Source organism: Pseudophryne corroboree, chromosome 1 (assembly GCF_028390025.1).
Source record: "Pseudophryne corroboree isolate aPseCor3 chromosome 1, aPseCor3.hap2, whole genome shotgun sequence".
In the NCBI taxonomy this organism is placed as follows: domain Eukaryota; kingdom Metazoa; phylum Chordata; class Amphibia; order Anura; family Myobatrachidae; genus Pseudophryne; species Pseudophryne corroboree.
The window spans coordinates 823,670,127-823,686,833 of NC_086444.1; the positions used below are offsets into that span (position 1 = coordinate 823,670,127).

A 16,707-nucleotide genomic window follows, 5' to 3' on the forward strand; every position below is an offset into this window, starting at 1 on the left:
GTGTATTTATAATGTTCTAATTATATTGCTGTGCCCGTGTATATGGTAGTGTGTGTAAGGCGTTCAGTGTGTCGCTGAGTATACAAAATTATGTCTCAATGTATTCTATACATATATTTGATACTTCATAGTCATAATCCTGTTGTGTACTTATTAGATTTACCATTTTGGCAAAGCATACTGTGGAATTCAACCAGGTAGCAATGGCTAACTCTGAGGGGTCAGAAGCCATGCTGAACAGAGTAATGACAAAGGATAACATCGGGGTGTCTGTTTTGCTAGAGGTCCACAAAGATCTCCCTGGGGGAGGTGAGTATCACATTATGCACACTTGTTACACATTTTGCACTGCAAATCAATTATCTAAACTGAACCCTACAGAAATAAGAAGACCGATTACCTTTAGGGAAAGTGGCTTTAGTCGTTCTGCAGCTTTCCTGTTTAAGGTCCTTCTGCTCTGGGTTACTGAATTTTTTTTCTATTGTGCTGTTCACAGATATGTTGTAGCAGTGTTTATGCTGAAAACTAAAGGTGCACCTGTCATTAGGAGGTAAAACACCTCTCCCAACACCTGTAATATAGAAATAAAAGGTAATCGCAGCAGACTTGAGTCTTCCATTGTTTCACCTAAATGTACCCATTCACATCTAATTGTACAACCTTTTGAGTGTCACGGGGAAATACATTCTCACGAGCATATAGCTTTAAAGGGCATAAGTGATTTCACTAATACACCTTTCATACTTGCCTAGCCGGATCGCACCCAGGAATGTCTACACTGGTGTGACCCGGCATGAGACCCCTTTCAGACGTGTGGCCTGACCCGACATATTGCTGACTCTACAGGAGTCGGCGTTGGAGATGATGATTTCCAAGTGCCGCCGCCACCTCTGCAGAAAACGGGTGCCCGGTTGCCTTGACCCGGCTTAACTGTTCGCACTGCACACATCCTGGGTTGATTCTGGGGCGCCCTGGGCAGCAATTAGTTTACCTTTTGGCACAAATAGCACATAATACAGTGTATAACACTGTATATGTGCAATAACCCCCGCCATTAACATTATAAAAAGCGGGAGAAGCCCACCGCTGAAGGGGCGGGGCTATCTTCCTCAGCACAGCCAGCGCCATATTCTCTTCACAGCTCCGCTGGAAGGACGCTCCCCAGGCTCTCCCCTGCAGTATCCAGTACAACAAGGATAAAAAAGAGAGGGGGGGCACATAAATTTAGGCGCAAATTGGTCTTAATAAGCAGCTATTGGGAAAAATCACTCAGTATAGTGAAAATCCCTGTGTTATATAGCGCTGTGGTGTGTGCTGGCATACTCTCTCTCTGTCTCCCCAAAGGACTTTGTGGGGTCCTGTCCTCAGAGCATTCCCTTTGTGTGTGCGGTGTCGGTACGGCTGTGTCGACATGTTCGATGTGGAGGGCTACGTGGAGGCGGAGCAGGAGCCGATAAGTGTGATGTCGCCCCCTACGGGGCCGACACCGGAGTGGATGGATATGTGGAAGGCATTAACCGACAGTGTCAACTCTTTACATAAAAGGTTTGATGACCTAACAGCCTTGGGACAGCCGGCATCTCAGCCCGCGCCTGCCCAGGCGTTTCAGAGGCCATCAGGGGCTCAAAAACGCCCGCTAGCTCAGATGGCAGACACAGATGTCGACACGGAGTCTGACTCCAGTGTAGACGAGGATGAGACAAATGTACAGTCCACAAGGGCCATCCGATGCATGATTACGGCAATGAAAAATGTGTTGCACATTTCTGACATTAACCTGGTTACCACTAAAAAGGGTATTATGTTTGGGGAGAAAAAGCAGCCAGTGACTTCCCCCCATCTGATGAATTAAATGAATTGTGTGAGGAAGCGTGGTGTTCCCCTGATAAGAAACTAGTGATTTCTAAGAGGTTACTGATGGCGTACCCTTTCCCGCCAACGGATAGGTTACGCTGGGAGACATCCCCTAGGGTGGACAAGGCGCTCACACGATTATCTAAAAGGGTGGCACTGCCGTCTCAGGATACGGCCGCCCTAAAGGAGCCTGCAGATAGAAAGCAGGAGGCTATCCTGAAGTCTGTATATACACACTCGGGTACTATACTGAGACCTGCTATTGCTTCAGCATGGATGTGTAGTGCCGCAGCAGCATGGTCTGATACCCTGTCAGACAACATTGATACCCTCGACAGGGATGCTATTTTGCTAACCATAGAGCATATAAAAGACGTTGTCTTGTATATGAGGGATGCACAGAGGGACATTTGCCGGCTGGCATCTAGAATTAATGCAATGGCCATTTCTGCCAGGAGAGTATTATGGACTCGGCAGTGGACAGGTGATGCTGATTCTAAAAGGCACATGGAGGTTTTGCCTTATAAGGGTGAGGAATTGTTTGGGGACGGTCTCTCGGACCTCGTATCCACAGCAACAGCTGGGAAGTCGACTTTTTTACCTCAGGTTTCCTCACAGCCTAAGAAAGCACCGTATTATCAAGTACAGTCCTTTCGGCCTCAGAAAGGCAAGCGGGTCAAAGGCGCATCCTTTCTGCCCAGAGGCAGGGGTAGAGGGAAAAAGCTGCACCAGACAGCCAGTTCCCAGGAACAAAAATCCTCCCCTGCTTCCACTAAGTCCACCGCATGACGCTGGGGCTCCACAGGTGGAGCCAGGTGCGGTGGGGGCGCGTCTCCGGAACTTCAGCGACCCAGTGGGTTCGCTCACAGGTGGATCTCTGGGTTCTACAAGTGGTATCTCAGGGATACATGCTGGAGTTCGAGGCGACTCCCCCTCGCCGTTACCTCAAATCAGCCTTGCCAGCGGCTCCCAGGGAAAGGGAGGGTAGTGCTGGTGGCTATTCACAAGCTGTACCTTCAGCAGGTGATAATCAAGGTTCCCCTCCTTCAACAGGGACGGGGTTACTATTCCACAATGTTTGTGGTACCGAAACCAGACGGTTCGGTGAGACCCATTCTAAATTTGAAATCCTTGAACACTTATGTAAGGAAGTTCAAGTTCAAAATGGAATCGCTCAGGGCGGTTATTGCAAGCCTGGAAGAGGGGGGTTTTATGGTGTCGCTGGACATCAAGGACGCTTATCTGCATGTCCCCATTTACCCACCTCACCAGGAGTACCTCAGGTTTGTGGTACAGGACTGTCATTACCAATTCCAGACGTTGCCGTTTGGTCTGTCCACGGCACCGAGGGTATTTACCAAGGTAATGGCCGAAATGATGATACTCCTTCGGAAGAAGGGAGTTATAATTATCCCGTACTTGGACGATCTCCTTATAAAGGCGAGATCCAAGGAGCAGTTGTTAGTCAACGCAGCACTATCTCGGGAAGTGCTGCAACAGCACGGCTGGATTCTGAATATCCCAAAGTCGCAGCTGATTCCTGCGACGCGTCTGCTCTTCCTGGGCATGATTCTGGACACAGAACAGAAGGTGTTTCTCCCGGTGGAGAAGGCCCAGGAATTGTCATCTCTGGTCAGGGACCTCCTGAAACCAAAACAGGTGTCGGTGCATCACTGCACGCGAGTCCTGGGAAAGATGGTCGCTTCTTCCGAAGCAATTCCCTTCGGCAGGTGTGGTGGCTGCAGAGTGCTCATCTTCTCGAGGGCCGCAGATTCGGCATACAGGACTGGGTCCTGGTGACGACGGATGCAAGCCTCCGAGGTTGGGGGGCAGTCACTCGGGGAAGGAACTTCCAAGGACTGTGGTCAAGTCAGGAGACTTCCCTTCACATAAATATTCTGGAACTAAGGGCCATTTACAACGCCCTGAGTCAAGCAGAACCCCTGCTTCAAAACCAACCGGTGCTGATTCAGTCAGACAACATCACGGCGGTCGCCATGTAAACCGACAGGGCGGCACAAGAAGCAGGATGGCGATGGCAGAAGCCACAAGGATTCTCCGATGGGCGGAGAATCACGTGCTAGCACTGTCAGCAGTGTTCATTCCGGGAGTGGACAACTGGGAAGCAGACTTCCTCAGCAGGCACGACCTCCACCCGGGAGAGTGGGGACTTCATCCAGAAGTCTTCACGCTGATTGTAAATCGTTGGGAACGGCCACAGGTAGACATGATGGCGTCCCGTCTCAACAAAAAGCTAAAAAAATATTGCGCCAGGTCAAGGGACCCTCAGGCGATAGCTGTGGACGCACTAGTGACACCGTGGGTGTACCAGTCGGTTTATGTGTTCCCTCCTCTTCCTCTCATACCCACGGTACTGAGGATTATAAGAAAGAGAGGAGTAAGAACTATACTCATCGTTCCGGATTGGCCAAGAAGAACTTGGTACCCAGAACTACAAGAAATGATCTCCGAGGACCCATGGCCTCTGCCTCTCAGACAGGACCTGTTACAGCAGGGGCCCTGTCTGTTCCAAGACTTACCGCGGCTGCTTTTGACGGCATGGCGGTTGAACGCCGGATCCTAACGGAAAAGGGCATTCCGGATGAAGTGATTCCTACGCTGATAAAGGCTAGGAAAGACGTGACCGCACAACCTTATCACCGTATATGGCGAAAATATGTTGCTTGGTGTGAGGCCAGGAAGGCCCCTACAGAAGAATTCCAGCTGGGTCGATTCCTGCACTTCCTACAGTCAGGAGTGACTATGGGCCTAAAATTAGGGCCGAAATCTGGACCTTTATGGATCCTATCTATTTTCTTTCAAAAAGAACTGGCTTCACTGCCTGAAGTTCAGACGTTTGATAAGGGAGTGCTGCATATTCAGGCCCCTTTTGTGCCTCCAGTGGCACCTTGGGATCTTAACGTTGTGTTGGATTTCCTGAAATCCCACTGGTTTGAGCCACTTAAGACCGTGGAGCTAAAATATCTCACGTGGAAAGTGGTCATGCTATTGGCTTTAGCTTCGGCTAGGCGTGTGTCAGAATTGGCGGCTTTGTCGTGTAAAAGCCCTTATCTGATCTTCCATATGGACAGGGCAGAATTGAGGACTCGTCCCCAATTTCTCCCTAAGGTGATATCAGCGTTTCATTTGAACCAACCTATTGTTGTGCCTGCGGCTACTAGGGACTTGGAGGACTCCAAGTTACTAGATGTAGTCAGGGCTTTGAAAATATATATAGCCAGGACGGCTGGAGTCAGGAAAACTGACTCGCTGTTTATCCTGCATGCGCCCAACAAGCTGGGTGCTCCTGCTTCAAAGCAAACTATTGCGCGCTGGATCTGTAGCACGATTCAGCAAGCTCATTCTGCGGCAGGATTGCCGCATCCTAAATCAGTAAAAGCCCATTCCACAAGGAAGGTGGGCTCTTCTTGGGTGGCTGCCCGAGGGGTCTCGGCTTTACAGCTTTGCCGAGCTGCTACTTGGTCGGGTTCAAACACATTTGCTAAGTTCTACAAGTTTGATACCCTGGCTGAGGAGGACCTTGCCTTTGCTCATTCGGTGCTGCAGAGTCATCCTCACTCTCCCGCCCGTTTGGGAGCTTTGGTATAATCCCCATGGTCCTTACGGAGTTCCCAGCATCCACTAGGACGTCAGAGAAAATAAGAATTTACTCACCGGTAATTCTATTTCTCGTAGTCTGTAGTGGATGCTGGGCGCCCGTCCCAAGTGCGGACTCTCTGCAATACATGTATATAGTTATTGCTTAACTAAAGGGTTATTGTTATGAGCCATCTGTTACTGAGGCTCAGTTGTTCATACTGTTAACTGGGTATGGTTATCACGAGTTGTACAGTGTGATTGGTGTGGCTGGTATGAGTCTTACCCTGGATTCCAAATCTTTTCCTGGTAATGTCAGCTCTTCCGGGCACAGTTTCCCTAACTGAGGTCTGGAGGAGGGGCATAGAGAGAGGAGCCAGTGCACACCAGATATAGTACCTAATCTTTCTTTTAAGAGTGCCCAGTCTCCTGCGGAGCCCGTCTATTCCCCATGGTCCTTACGGAGTTCCCAGCATCCACTACGGACTACGAGAAATAGAATTACCGGTGAGTAAATTCTTATTTTCTGATATTGTTAAACATCACAATTGCTGCCAGTGAACAGTGTCACTGCTCCAAAGTACCCCAACCCAGCCACCGAAAGGTAGCCAGCTAGTGTATTGGTGTATATGGGTGGTGTTTTTTTATTTATTTATTGATTTTATTTTTTTATGTAATAAAAAAAAAAAGGTAAACTATGGTCACAAGTGCAGCTGATCTGAAATACCAAAGGATCTAGTCCTAAGAATACTGTGAGTCCATAATCAAAAAGATCATGTCCTTTCATGAGCAGCCTTTTTGCATTCTCCCCCCCCCCCCCCCCCCCCTCTTACGTCCTAGAGGATGCTGGGGACTTCGTAAGGACCATGGGGTATAGACGGGCTCTGCAGTAGACATGGGCACTTTAAGACCTTTAATGGGCATGAACTGGCTCCTCCCTCTATGCCCCTCCTCCAGACTCCAGTTAGATCCTGTGCCCAGAGGAGACTGGCCACACACTAGGGGAGCTCTACCGAGTTTCTCTAGAAAATAGACTTTGTTAGGTTTTTTATGTTCAGGGAGCACTGCTGGCAAGACTCCCTGCTTCGTGGGACTGAGGGGAGAGAAGCAGACCCACTTTCCTGGACTGATGGGCATTGCTTCTTAGGCTACTGGACACCATTAGCTCCAGAGGGTCTGAACACTGGTGTCGTCTAGCTGTTCGTTCCCGGAGCTGCGCCGCCATCCTCCTCACAGAGCCGGAAGATAGAAGCCAGGTGAGTATAGGAAGAAAGAAGACTTCACAGGCGGCAGAAGACATCAGAGCTTCGGAAGGTACGACGCAGCGGTCGCGCTGTGCGCCTTTGCTCCCGCACACACACACGAGGCACTGCAAAGGGTGCAGGGCGCAGGGGGGGGGGCTGTGGGCAGCAAAGTTTACCTCCTAAAAACGACTGGCAAGCTATATGCACTGCATTGCAGGGTATTTAAAACCCCCGCCAGTATAAATATTAGCGGGACCGAAGCCTGCCATCGAGGGGGCGGTGCTTCGTCCCTCAGCTCTAACCAGCGCCATTTTTCTCCACAGCTTGGCTGCAGAGACGCTGCTCCCGGACCCTGCCCTGATATCTACAAGTAACAGGGTGCAAAACGAGGGGGGGTACACAAATTTTGGTGCTGATTTGCTAGATAGATATAGCTAGATAGATAGAGAGAGAGATAGAGATAGAGATATGCGCTATATGGGTCTGGGGTATTGTTATATTTCAGACTGTGGCGGCGTTGGGTGTGAGCTGGCAAACTTCCTCTCTGTCTCTCCGAAGGACCTCCTTGTGGGTCTGTCCCCTATAATTCAGCGTGTGTTGGGGGGGTCAGTACGTGTGTGTCGACATGTCTGAGGCGGAAGGCTATTCGAGGGAGGAAGAGGAGCAAAATGTGATAGTGACTGCGTCGGCACCGCCGACTGCTGATTGGGTAGACATGTGGACTGTTTTGAATGCAAGTGTGGCTTTATTGCATAAAAGATTGGACAAAGCTGAGTCTCAGAACCAAGCAGGGAGTCAATCCATGGATATTGCTGTGTCTCAGAACCCATCAGGGTCACAGAAACGTCCCTTTACCCAGATAGCAGACACGGATTCCGACTCCAGTGTCGACTATGATGAGGCGAGATTACACCCACAGGTGGCCAAGAGTATTCAGTACATGATTGTAGCAATAAGGGATGTATTACATATCACAGAGGACCCTTCTGTCCCTGACACAAGGGTCTGTATGTTTTAAAGAGAAGAAACGTGAGGTAACGTTTCCCCAATCTCATGAACTGAACGCTCTATTTGAAAAGGCTTGGGAAACTCGACAAGAGGCTGCAGGTTCCCAAGAGAATTATTATGGCGTTTCCTTTCCCCTCGCAGGACATCCTCTCCCTAGGTGGATAAAGCCTTGACACGGTTATCCAAAAAAGTGGCCCTACCGTCCCCGGACACGGCGACACTAAAGGATCCTGCAGACCGCAAGCAGGAAACCACTTTAAAATCAATTTATGCGACTACGGGAGCCCTCCTCAGACCGGCAGTTGTGTCGGCATGGGTGAGTAGCGCTATTGCAGCTTGGGCAGATAACTTGTCATCTGACATGGACACCCTCGACAGGGATACTGTTCTGTTAACTTTGGGTCACATAAAAGACGCAGCGTTATACCTAAGGGAGGCTGCGAGGGATATTGGCCTCTTGGGATCAAGGGCCAATGCAATGGCAATTTCAGCTACTAGGTCGCTGTGGACCCGTCAATGGACTGGTGATGCTGACTCTAAGAGACTTATGGAGGCGCTGCCTTACAAAGGTGAAGTGGTGTTTGGGGATGGCCTCGCGGACCTGGTTTCCACAGCTACCGCGGGTAAGTCTTCTTTTTTGCCTTTTGTTCCCCCACAGCAAAAGAAAACGCCTCCGTACCAGATGCAGTCCTTTCGGTCTCATAAATTCAGAAAGGGGCGTGGATCGTCTTTCCTCGCCAGAGGTAGAGGAAGAGGGAAAAGAACACCAGCTACAGCTAGTTCCCAGGAGCAAAAGTCCTCTCCGGCTTCTGCCAAATCCACCGCATGACGCTGGGGCTCCCCTGCGGGAGTCCGCACCGGTGGGGGCATGTCTTCGGCTCTTCAGCCAGGTCTGGGTTCAGTCGGACCTGGATCCTTGGGTGCTAGGAATTGTGACCCAAGGGTACAAACTGGAGTTCGAAGACGTGCCTCCACACCGATTTTTCAAATCTGCCTTACCAGCTTCTCTCCCAGAGAGAACAATAGTTGCAGCGGCAAAAGTGGTTATCATGGTTCCCCGGTTACAACCGGGGAAGGGGTTTTATTCAACTCTATTTGTGGCCCTGAAGCCGGACGGCTCGGTCAGACTGATTCTAAACCTAAAATCCCTAAACCTGTATTTGAGGAGATTCAAATTCAAGATGAAATCTCTCCGAGCGGTGATCTCCAGTCTGGACGGGGGGGAGTTTATGGTCTCACTGGACATTAAGGATGCATACCTTCATGTCCCCATATACCCTCCTCATCAGACATTCCTGAGATTCGCTGTGCAGGATTGTCATTACCAATTTCAGACGTTGCCGTTTGGGCTTTCCACGGCCCTGAGAATTTTCACCAAGGTAATGGCAGAAATGATGGTGCTCCTGCGCAAGCAGGGTGTCACAATTATACCGTACTTGGACGATCTCCTGATAAAAGCGAGATCAAGAGAACAATTATTGAAAAATGTGGAGCTCTCTCTGAAGGTGCTACGACAACACGGCTGGCTTCTAAATTTGCAAAAGTCGCAGTTGGTTCCAACAACTCTGCTGTCGTTCTTGGGCATGATTCTGGATACAGAAAGACAGAGGGTTTTTCTTCCAGTGGAAAAAGCTCAGGATATCCAGAACATGGTCAAGGCTCTGCTAAAACCAAAAAGAGTATCGATTCATCAATGCACTTGAGTGTTGGGAAAGATGGTGGCGGCCTACGAGGCCATTCCGTTTGGCAGGTTTCATGCAAGAGCTTTTCAGTGGGACATACTGAACAAGTGGTCAGGGTCCCATCTCCAAAAACATCGGTTGATATGCCTGTCCCCCAGGGCCAGGGTCTCTCTCCTGTGGTGGCTCCAGGGGGCTCACCTTCTAGAGGGTCGCAGGTTCGTAATTCAGGATTGGGTTCTCGACCACAGACGTGAGCCTCCGAGGATGGGGAGCGGTCACACAGGGAATAAACTTTCAGGGAATATGGTCAAGCCAGGAGGCTTGTCTGCACATAAATGTGCTGGAATTAAGGGCCATATTCAACGGCCTGAGACAGGCGGAGCACCTTCTTCGCAACCTACCGGTTCTGATCCAGTCAGACAACGTCACAGCCGTGGCGCATGTAAACCGACAAGGCGGAACAAGGAGCAGAGCAGCAATGGCATAGGCCACCAGGATTCTTCGCTGGGCGGAAAATTACGTGAGCGCCCTGTCAGCAGTATTCATTCCGGGAGTGGACAACTGGGAATCAGACTTCCTCAGCAGACACGATCTCCATCCAGGAGAGTGGGGACTTCATCAAGAGGTCTTTGCAGAAGTGACAAGTTGCTGGGGACTCCCTCAAATAGACAGGATGGCGTCACGCCTCAACAAGAAGCTTCGGACGTATTGTTCAAGGTCAAGGGACCCTCAGGCTATAGCGGTGGACACGCTGGTAACACCATGGGTGTATCAGGCGGTGTATGTGTTCCCTCCGCTTCCACTCATCTCAAAAATATTGAGAATCATAAGAAGAACAAAAGTTCAGACGATACTCATTGTGCCAGATTGGCCTCGAAGGGCCTGGTATCCAGATCTTCGGGAAATGCTCATGGAAGATCCTTGGCCTCTTCCTCTCAGAGAGGACCTGTTACAACAGGAGCCGTGTGTGTTCCAGGACTCACCGCGATTACATTTGACGGCATGGCAGTTGAACACCAGATCCTAGCTAGGAAAGGTATTCCAGGGGAAGTCATCCCTACTCTATTTAAAGTTAGGAAGGATGTAACGGCGAAGCACTATCACCGTATCTGAAGGAAGTATGTGTCTTGGTGTGAATCCAAGAATGCTCCTACGGAGGATTTCCAGCTGGGTCGTTTTCTCCATTTTCTACAGACAGGAGTGGATATGGGCCTGAAGTTAGGCTCCATTAAGGTTCAGATTTCGGCCTTATCAATATTCTTTCAGAAGGAATTGGCTTCTCTTCCAGAAGTGCAGACATTTGTGAAGGGAGTACTACACATCCAACCTCCTTTTGTGCCCCCAGTGGCACCGTGGGACCTTAACGTGGTGTTACAGTTCCTTAAATCACATTGGTTTGAACCTCTTCAAACTGTTCACTTGAAATTTCTCATTTGGAAAGTGGTCATGTTATTGGCCTTTGCTTCGGCAAGGCGGGTATCCGAATTGGCGGCTTTGTCTCACAAGAGCACCTATCTGATTTTCCATGTAGATAGAGCGGAATTGAGAACTCGTCCTCAATTTCTACCCAAGGTGGTTTCGTTGTTTCACATGAACCAACCTATTGTGGTGCCGGTGGCTACGGATGTCTTGGAGCACTCCAAGTCCCTTGATGTGGTCAGGGTTTTAAAAATCTATATAGCCAGAACGGCTCGTATTAGGAAAACAGAGGCACTGTTTGTCCTGTATGCGGCCAACAAGATTGGCGCGCCTGCTTCCAAGCAGACTATTGCACGCTGGATCTGTAACACGATTCAGCAGGCTCATTCTACGGCTGGATTGCAGTTACCAAAATCGGTTAAGGCCCATTCCACTAGGAAGGTGGGTTCTTCTTGGGCGGCTGCCCGAGGTGTCTCGGCGTTACAGCTTTGCCGAGCGGCTACTTGGTCGGGTTCAAACACTTTTGCAAAATTCTATAAGTTTGATACCCTGGCTGATGAGGACCTCATGTTTGCTAAATCGGTGCTGCAGTCATCCGCACTCTCCCGCCTAGTCTGGAGCTTTGGTATAAACCCCATGGTCCTTACAGAGTCCCCAGCATCCTCTAGGACGTAAGAGAAAATAAGATTTTAAACCTACCGGTAAATCCTTTTTCTCCAAGTCCGTAGAGGATGCTGGGCGCCCGTTCCAGTGCGGACTGAAATCTGCAATAATTGTACATAGTTATTGATAAGATTACACACAGGTTGTGTTACTGTTGAAATCAGGCTGTTGCTCATACTATTAACTGGTTTACTTATATACCATGTTGTACGGTGTGTTTGTGGTGTGAGCTGGTATGTGTCTCACCCTTGATTAACAAAATCCTTTTCCTCGAAATGTCAGTCTCCTCTGGGCACAGTTCCTATAACTGGAGTCTGGAGGAGGGGCATAGAGGGAGGAGCCAGTTCACGCCCATTAAAGGTCTTAAAGTGCCCATGTCTCCTGCGGAGCCCGTCTATACCCCATGGTCCTTACAGAGTCCCAGAGCATCCTCTACGGACTAGGAGAAAAAGATTTACCGATAGGTTTAAAATCTTATTTATTTATTTTTTATTCATTCTAATTGTTACGTTTCACACATTTACTAAACTTACAACTCTTGTGTTTATAATAAATTTGTATCCTTTAATTTGTGCACTGCTACTTTTTTTTATTGGTTTTCCTATTTTCATTGAGGTTCTGTGTAGCCTATACCCTGAACAATCATCTTATACACTTTTTAGACAGAAATGTCTGAATTATGCGGCTTTTACCTGGCATTTCAGTGCTGGGTAATTTTGTCAGTCCCTACCTGGCCCCCTTTTACACAGACAAGCAAATTACCAGATTAAGAATTTCTACCCGGTAATTTGCGTGTCGAGATTCCCAGGTCTCCAACTCTGGTAAATTCATGGGTCGAAGTCCCCGGAATTTCAACCCGGGTTGACCTTTTAACACAGGAAAAGGGCCCGTGTTTATTGGCAAATTACTGGGTAGATTTTCTTCACTCGGAAATTGGCCTTTCTGTGTGAAAGGGCGATTTACTGTATTATGTAATCAAATTTACTTTACATCCCTACATTACAGTGCTGCACAATGTTTTAGGTCTTTAAATGTCTATTCTACAATGTTTAACATTCAATAATTTATCATGTTTCTATTCAGGCATGAAGCCCCATCATTCAGCAGACAAGCAGCTGCTCATTGTAGCAAATGCCCACATGCATTGGGACCCAGAGTACTCTGATGTCAAGCTAATCCAAACTATGATGTTTGTCTCTGAACTGAAAAGCATTATAGAAAAGGCTGCAAGCCGACCTGGCAGCCCTGCCCCTGATCCAAATTCCATCCCATTTGTATTGTGTGCTGATCTGAACTCCTTGCCTGATTCAGGTAAAATATGTAGTGACTCTTGGCTGGACAATACCAGTCTACATTGTTTGTTTTTTCCCTACATTTTTATTTACTTGCCTATATTTGTGAACTATTGCAAAAAGACAATCCTCCACCTTTGATTATACAAAGTCTGTAAGGAGTGGCACTACCTATTTTGAAGGTGTGGGCCCTCTCTCCCACCCAAGCGTCACGTGTAAAGCCCACTTCTTCATAATCATGTTGTAATTTGTTTATATCAGGTGTGGTTGAGTATTTGACAAATGGAGGAGTAGCCGACAACCACAAGGATTTCAAGGAGCTTCGATACAATGAGTGTCTCACTAACTTCAGCTGCAATGGAAAGAACGGCACCCCGGATGGAAGAATCACACACGGCTTCCAGCTGAGGAGTGCCTATGAAAACAACTTGATGCCTTACACGAATTACACCTTTGACTTCAAAGTAAGTCGTAACTTATATGTTAAGGGTGATGCAAATGGTATGGAAACCTGGACTAGGGCCTTTGAGCCTATGTTCATTGCAGTTAAATGGAATTGGATTTACTAGAAATCTGTCTTAATTGTTTTACAGGTAATTGTCTGTCTGTTACAATCTTGTCACAAGATTGTTTTAGGCTGATAAAAACGACCTAATCTCACGATCCCGATCCCATGTGTTATCACTGCTTTTCAGGCACACTGCATAATAACAGATATGTGGCGGTATTGGGGTTAATTTGATAGCCCCTAGCGAAACAATTGGCTGCGGTCAACGACTGTGGGTAATTGGAAAACCTCCAAAAGTGAACCAAATTGTGCTAAATACTGCAATGTTAAATACTTTTCTAGTATGTGTATTTACAGTTTCTAATATACTTTTTAATTTAAAACTGCACACCTGAAATTCACAGCCTTCACTATTTTAAGTGTCCCACACTGCATCTGTATACTTCAGATCAACAGTGCGTGACAGCCCATACACTTTGTTCAGTAGTAACAAGTTTGATATTCATGGTACAGCTTTTTTGGCTTCTTTTGTTTATAATGATTATGTTGAGGTTTTTAAATTGTGGTAAGCCACTTGTGTTTAGAGTGGGACAACAGACTAATTTTCTTCCTGTAACTGGTTTTATCTTCTAGGGTGTTATTGATTACATCTTCTATTCCAAGACTCACATGAACGTTCTTGGCGTCCTTGGGCCTTTAGATCCTCAATGGATGGCGGAGAACAACATCAGTGGCTGCCCCCACCCCCATATCCCTTCTGACCACTTCTCACTGTTAACGCAGCTGGAACTCCACCCTCCACTTTTGCCTCTCATCAATGGGGTACACTTGCCAAGCAGGAGGTAGTGCTGGCTGTTGGCTGGGCACTTGTTTTCATGGACCTGTACAGCTGTAAGAGTCTGTAGGAGTGAAGTTATAGCCAACCTTAAGCTGCTTTTTCACGGCTCCTTCCCTTTTGTAAAAGCCGTGGTTCTGCGTTTTTATTGCAGGGAGGCAATATTTGGCATTAGGGCTGGTACAAAATCTGTCCTCCTCCCAACTGTGTTTTTTTGTTTTAAACATGCTAAATATTTTATTTGCTACCTGCCCACTTTTTTTTTGTTCCTAGAAACAAGTTACCATCAGCAATTGACGACGGCTACATACCAGTTGTACTTACACACCCAATCATATTGCATTTCCCTTTTTCTTATGAGTAGCAAAAGTAATCGCACCCATTCTCTATTTTGCCCAAGAAAAAAATGATTTACAAACTGTGAAGGAAATTTTTACACCTGTTTTACTCCACCAAGGCTATGTTAGCTTTTCTTAATGTCAAGCACAAATTAGCTTTTTTGAGTTTTTTCTTTTCTTCCCCCTTTCTCCATGAATGTATTTAGGGGAAAGATGATTTAAAAGTCTAGATCAAATGTATTTTTTTCCATCACTTTCTTTTGGCTTGTAAAACAGTGACTCCTCATCTCCACTGACTATGAAGAGAACTATTAAGTTTTATGTGGGTTTGTCAGGCACCCAGTTATGTGTATCATACTTTTTACCCTCAACCGAACCAGTGGTAGCCTAGAAAATATAGATTTTTCTATTGAACTTAGAGTCCAGTCTATAAATACTCCACCACTATTGGCAGTCTTCTCCTCCCTTTTTTTCTTTTCTTTCTTTTCTTCCTATTTGATAGGATGTTTGTTAGTGTAACTTGCAATAAAACCCTGGAAACTGTCTAGAAGGTGGAGGTATTGAAATTGCTAGTGGTCTTTGTATTGAGGCCAAAGAAAAGCTTGACAGTCTAACTTGTAACCAAAGATGTCATTTACTTCTGATTACAGATTTTTATTCCTTATTAAGCTTTCAGTTCCACCGCCACAACTTCTACATCATTTTGGCCTCAACAGTCCTAAATGTCTTGTATTCTCTTCACAGCCAGCAGGTTGAAGAGTTAATGTCAACACACATTTTCTTAGTTCTGTAAAATGACCAATCTTAATGGGTGAGCACAGACCACACACCATGCATGGGTACTGCAGGCAAGCTTTCTGTAAATACAGATATCTTCTATTTTCATCCATCACCTCTGTCTCCAGATTTGGAGGGGGGAGGGGGGGGGGGGGGGGAGCAGGTGGTGTGGGTGCTGGGTGAGTCACATCTTTACAATGGGGTTTCTTTGCTCTGAATGGCAAATTATCCAATTTTTTTCCATTTTCTTTAGAAACCTGGCACATGTTACATTTTCAAGTAAGATACACTCTCTTCTCCCATCCCCCACTCCACACCCCTGCATGATGAGTTTTAACAATCCATATGTATTTCCCATACTAAAATTCCCAACAAGGAGGTTTTCAAAGATTATTATTATTTTTTTCTGACACCTGGCTATGAAGGGGTTAAACAGTCTTGCTGTGATTTTTTTTCTTTGACAAATGGTATTGCACTGGTTGAAAGGCCTCTAACTGCAATGTGTTTTTTTTTTTTTTTTTTTTTTTTGTCCTGCTTTGTGCTGCTATGTTTTTAAAACTGATTTTAGACAAAATAATTCTCAATGCACTTTATTGCTTTAAGCCACACAAATGTGATCATTTCCCAGAAAGACCTCAACCATTCTGAACGTTTTAGCAAAAGGGCCATTTGAAAGTATCACTGCCAGATATCAATGAACTAGTCTATAGCCTGTAGGTTTGCACACCGGATTTCTTATTCATGGGCAAGAAATGGTAGCAACCCTGTTGGTTATGGGGTTTTCCATCTTGTACTGCTGTTTTTTATTTTTTTTGCTTTTTTTTTCCAATTAATGAAACTGCTTACCTTCCATCTCCTTTCCTAAAGTGCCTATGTGGATGTTTTTTGGTGCATTTGTGTGCATATATAGCATAATTAAGATCCCCGACCTAGTGGTTATGTTCTTATAATGAAGTGAATGCCTTGTGTTTCCTGCTTCGTACATATGTATATGTCTGACAACGCTCAAACTTGGAGACAGTATACAGGTAGCTTTAGGTTGAAAACATGTCTTTGCCATTTAAGCGCTTGTATATGGGCCTGTCTTTAGAGTTTTTCAGTTTGTGTGTTTATTCCTTTGTTCTTCAGATATATTGCCACTAGTTAGTCCAGTAAGTAAGTCACACACATTACAGGTGCCTTGGAGTTTAATCTTTGAACTGTGTTGCAGTATGTAGGTTTATGCAGTTTTGCCCTGTGATGTACCTTTGCTTGTACAACATTGGTAGTTTCATCAATTGTCTTTAAATAAATTCATAATTGTAGCCTTTACCACCTCTAATAGAATAGGCGTGAGCAGAATTGTCATAGATGACTTCTGATAAACTGCCAAGACATTTAATATTCCATATAATACCATGATTTCAGTACTTTGCTGTAAACTAGATATCCCATGTAAAATCACTATTGAGTTTATACTATCTGCATTTAAAAACTTCTCAGGTATTGTA

At 46.4% G+C, this 16,707-nt stretch overlaps 1 protein-coding gene across 1 annotated transcript in view; it reads left to right on the top strand.

The window, feature by feature from the left end:
* Positions 1-15,347, top strand: part of CNOT6L (CCR4-NOT transcription complex subunit 6 like) — a 259,770-nt gene extending 244,423 nt beyond the window's left edge. Inside the window, exons 9-12 of the mRNA XM_063919607.1 lie at positions 158-309; positions 12,551-12,778; positions 13,021-13,223; positions 13,901-15,347. Of these exons, the coding sequence (XP_063775677.1) occupies positions 158-309; positions 12,551-12,778; positions 13,021-13,223; positions 13,901-14,113 (796 nt within the window). The 3' untranslated portion in view covers positions 14,114-15,347. The remainder of the gene's footprint in view (positions 1-157; positions 310-12,550; positions 12,779-13,020; positions 13,224-13,900) is intronic.
* Positions 15,348-16,707: the final 1,360 nt, after the last annotated feature.